General features: G+C 55.4%; 1 protein-coding gene across 1 annotated transcript; it reads right to left on the reverse strand.

The window, feature by feature from the left end:
- Window positions 1-285: 285 nt before the first annotated feature.
- Window positions 286-1,881, reverse strand: LOC123042348 (putative cyclin-dependent kinase F-2). Its single transcript, XM_044464824.1, has one exon. It carries the CDS (start codon window positions 1,824-1,826, stop codon window positions 615-617), a length of 1,212 nt encoding a protein of 403 aa, XP_044320759.1. The 5' UTR covers window positions 1,827-1,881; the 3' UTR covers window positions 286-614.
- Between the last annotated feature and the right edge of the window lie 2,421 nt (window positions 1,882-4,302).

The following is a 4,302-nucleotide window of genomic DNA, read 5'->3' on the forward strand; positions in this document are numbered from 1 at the left end:
GCGTGTGGGCGAACTCTCCAACGTCCACAGACACGATGATGCCCACGTGGCACTCAGATTCTTACAGTTTTTTTTAGGATTCGTGCAAAACAGAATCAACTTGGATCAAAACGTATGTGCGATGCGCAAATATGCCACACGTGTGGGCTTTATCGTACCCAGAAAGAAACCACAGCCGAACTAAAGATTGAGATTCTGTATTGATACACAACAAACAATAATTGTGGATAATAGGTCATCTTTTGTGTTCGATCGAAGTTGGACCTACCTAATATATGGCCTTGGGCATTTCCCGAAAAGGAAAAAAAACTGGGCGCTACTCGCTACTCCAGTGACTAGGCAGAATACGCTCGTGAGTCGTCGTGGATGCATTTAGCCACGAACTTAATTCCTCGGTCAACCATGGAGCTAGCCATGGATGCGGCCGATGCCACCTTGCCATCTCTTCCTGTATATATACTACAAGCTAATTAAACAAGCGCAATTCCTGCTGCACTTTTGGATTTGGAGTAAAGATGGGGAAGAGCCTCGCCATATGTGGTTCGTGCTGTCTCTAACCATCTCCAACAAGGTTCGAAGCATGTCGAACTCTTTGAACGACCACAGGGGCTTCTTCAGCCTCGGGCCCTCGTGGTTGGTGCTGAGATCTCCTGAACAGCGGCGACCGGCATGCCGCCTGTGTCAGCGAACCACGGAAGTCGGAGAGCGGCGGCCGCATCCAGCCGCCTGAGGGGATTGCACGCAAGGAGGCCCCGGAGGACCTCGAACCCTTCCTTGGATAGCAGCGCCTTGGGGAACAGCTTGCGCAGCCGGTTCTTGGGCCCAGCAGCGGACCGTTGCCGCGCTCGCCATAGCTGCACCTCCTCTCCGAGGAGCGGCGAGTTGAAGGCGGGCCCCGACGCTCTCTCGCCTGGCACGCCGAGCAGGTCGAAGATCTTGTGGAGCTGATCGGCTTTGTCGTCCCCCTTGAACAACGTCTTTCCGGTGAGGAGCTCCGCCATCACGCAGCCGATGGACCAGATGTCGACGAGCGTGTCGCGGTCCGGTTTCTCGAGCAGCACTTCCGGCGCCATGTAATGCCTCGTTCCGGCCGTGCCGTCTTCCTGCTCGGCCGTGGAGAGCGCCAGCCCGTAGTCTCCAATCTTGACGATGTTGCCGCCGCTGCCACTGTGCTGGGCGACGAGAATGTTTTCCGGCTTGATGTCGCGGTGCACGACGCCGTTCCTGTGCATCGTCTCCACGCCGGCTAGCAACTGCCGCACGATGCAGAGCACGTCAGCCTCTGGGTACGGTTGGCCACCGCGTTCGATGCGCTCACGGAGGACCTCGTACAGGTTGCGCCCGACGTATTCCATCACGAGGAAGTAGTCCTTGCATCCCTTGGTGCCGGGTGTGCGCACGACGCCACGCAGAGCAACGAGGGAGGGGTGGCCGCTGCAGGCCGCCATGAAGCAGGCCTCCCGAAGGAGCTCACCGACCGATTCTTGGGTGGGCAAGCTGCGGAGAGTCTTCACAGCGACGGTCTGGCCGGTGGCGCGGTGGCGCGCCTTGACGACGACGCCGAACGTGCCGCCGCCGAGCGTGCACACCTGCTCGTAGCAGCGAGAGTTGCCCATGCGTCGCTTCCTCGTGGTCCTCCTCCTCCTTCCCTGGGCGACCTCGTCGATCATGGCGGAGATGGCGGCAACTCGCCTGGCGCTCAGAGTTGTACCAGCGGCTAAGTTGTCGATCAATTCGCAGATGGAAGCGACTCGGGAGGCGACCGTCGTCATGCCTCCGGAGGCTGTCTTGTCGTCCGCTATGTGGCAAGCCGAACTTGTTCCCATGGCGTCCGCCCCCTGGTGGCGGTTGCGAGCCCGCGGGGAGGGCGTGCACGGTGGTGTTCTCGTCGTGCCTGGGAATACTATGGGATGCAAACATTATATGGAGCATGTTCGTACCGATTTCTAGCCGTGTTCGGTGTAGAGGTGTTCCTGTTTAGAAAGCTACCATGCAATAGGCAATAGGCAATAGGCATATGAGTCGGAGACGGTATGCTAGGTAGTCTTGGCCTCTTGGGCTCTTGGGTTCCAGCATGCAAAAGTCTCGGTCACCTTTGAAACCATTGGATCTGAGGCGCAAAAATCCTGGAAATGTTTGCCTTCAACCCACTGATTTTAGACGAGCGTCCGCCACGCCTCAATGTCCACCGGATTGGTTCTTCACCCAACGATTGGGAGTCAACCTTCACCTACTTTATATTCTTGCAACTTCATCCTTGTTTCAGAAGGCAAGACTGTAACTAGGCCCTTGTTGCAAAACGGAACCGGAGTTAGATCCTGCAGCGGCGGGGATTGGGGAGAGCGATGAAGACTGGGTTGTATGATACGGCTAGCCAAGATGAATTTAATCCCGAGATTCACTTTATCCAAAGGCTCTAATGGGTTGGTTCTGAATCTTGCAAGCAGGGAATTATTGAGATGTGTAGGTGTTGGGGATATAACTATTAGGTATGACCCGCCCAGGAGGGGCCGGGTTATACCTATATGGTGATTCATCATATGAAGCCCACGAGGATATTGAAGATGGCGGTTTAGTTAAGGGCCCAAGGTCCAAAGGCGACTTAAGGCCCGTAGGGGCAAACCGCCATATATGTAAAGACTTGTATGGTAAGGCATGTAAAGATAGTCACCGAGCCGGACACGTTATCTATGAGCCGGGCGGGACTTCGTGAGCCGCTGGGGGTCAACCTGTGCATATAAAGGGACGACCCGACAGCGGTTTAGGACAAGAGAGAACAGATCGAAAGCTAGGCCAAGCGGATTCGCTCCCTAGTAATCGAGACATAAGCAATACTAGCTCAAACTGGATTAGGCCCTTACCTTCACCGCAAGGGGCCGAACCAGTATAAACTCCCGTTTCCTTTGTCCCATTTAACCCCTTTAAGCTACCTAGTTGCGACGGCTCCACGACTAAGTCCTTTAGCTAGGACATCTGTTGTGACTATTCCACGACAGTTGGCGCCCACCGTGGGGCCAGCCCACGGTGGTTTTGAGTTCTTGAAGGGAAGCTTCGAAGGGCTCAAAGGATACGCTATGGGCTGAATGACCAAAAGTCATTGTGGCGAGCTCTACATCGACGATGCAGGTTGGGGCCCCAAGGCCGGCTCAATTGAATACGGGTACTGGGTCCCCTTTGGCAGAATCCATGTCTTCATCGACAAGATCGGCGAGCTGAGCCCTGAGCCGGACATCTGCACCAACATCATCGAGACGGCTCAGCGTGCGAGACCCGCCTGCGATCAGCCCGCCGTGAAACGTGTCTTTGTGGGATGCATCCATGGAGCAGAATTTGATGAAGGATCTATGTCTGGCGGTGAGACGGCCATCTACTCTGATGGTGAGTGGTCTACGGGCGAGACTACTTCGTTGTATCAGCTGCAAGATGGCGGGCTTGGGGACTATTGGATGGCGACGGTATTCTGGACTCCTATGAGCCACCAAACAGAGTCGGGATCTTTATGGCTGGTACACAGCCTGGGAAAAATTCTTCAACCGCACTGGCGATGGCTTCCAGGTCAACGGCGGTGACGGAAGACGGGGCAGGAGATCCTGGACGCCCGCCGACTCAGGTTTTGATGGCTTTAATGGATAAATTGACGGATCTGTTGACAACTGTGGTCAACCCGGTGAATCAAGCTCAGCATGATGCGGAGGTGGCAAAGTTACGTGATGAGGAAGCACTAGCCAAGGAAGACCTGGCGACAGAGGACATCAGGATAGCCGCGGAACGGGCTGCTTTAGATGCTCAGGCCCAACGGATTCAGTCGGAGGCTTTCCAGCTTACGATGGATCAAAACGCTTCAAATGAAATCATGAGGAGAAGGCACCAGTCCTGTCCACCTCCGGTTTACGAGGCTAGAAACCTCTTCCGCACGCCTGGTGCGGGGACCAGTAACCCGCCGGAGATAAACCGGGCTGCGGCACCCGGGGTCGGGACGCCGGTTCAACCACGCATGATGGAACCCCCTCGTCTGAATACCGCTTCGCCTCAGCATGTACCAACACCATCGGGTCATTATTTTAATCCTTTGGAGAACATGGTTGCCGCAGCAGCACGATTGGCGGCTCTCCCGGTGGATGGAGACTCTCCAACGGCGGTTGAAACACTAAGGGTCAGAGAACTTCTTCAGACATCATTGGTGCAGTAGTAGGCATATTCTGACAATCGAGATAGGATTCACTCGACCCCTCGCCCAAGCCGGAGTTATAGCAGGCACATGGACTCACCAGCCGTTTCAGGCAACGCCCAGCACCGTGACCA

This window comes from Triticum aestivum, chromosome 2B (genome assembly GCF_018294505.1).
Source record: "Triticum aestivum cultivar Chinese Spring chromosome 2B, IWGSC CS RefSeq v2.1, whole genome shotgun sequence".
In the NCBI taxonomy this organism is placed as follows: Eukaryota; Viridiplantae; Streptophyta; class Magnoliopsida; order Poales; family Poaceae; genus Triticum; species Triticum aestivum.

Coding starts and splice junctions, on each gene's coding strand:
- LOC123042348 (XM_044464824.1), bottom strand. CDS start 1,826: ATGGGAACAAGTTCGGCTTGCCACATAGCGGACGACAAGACAGCCTCC.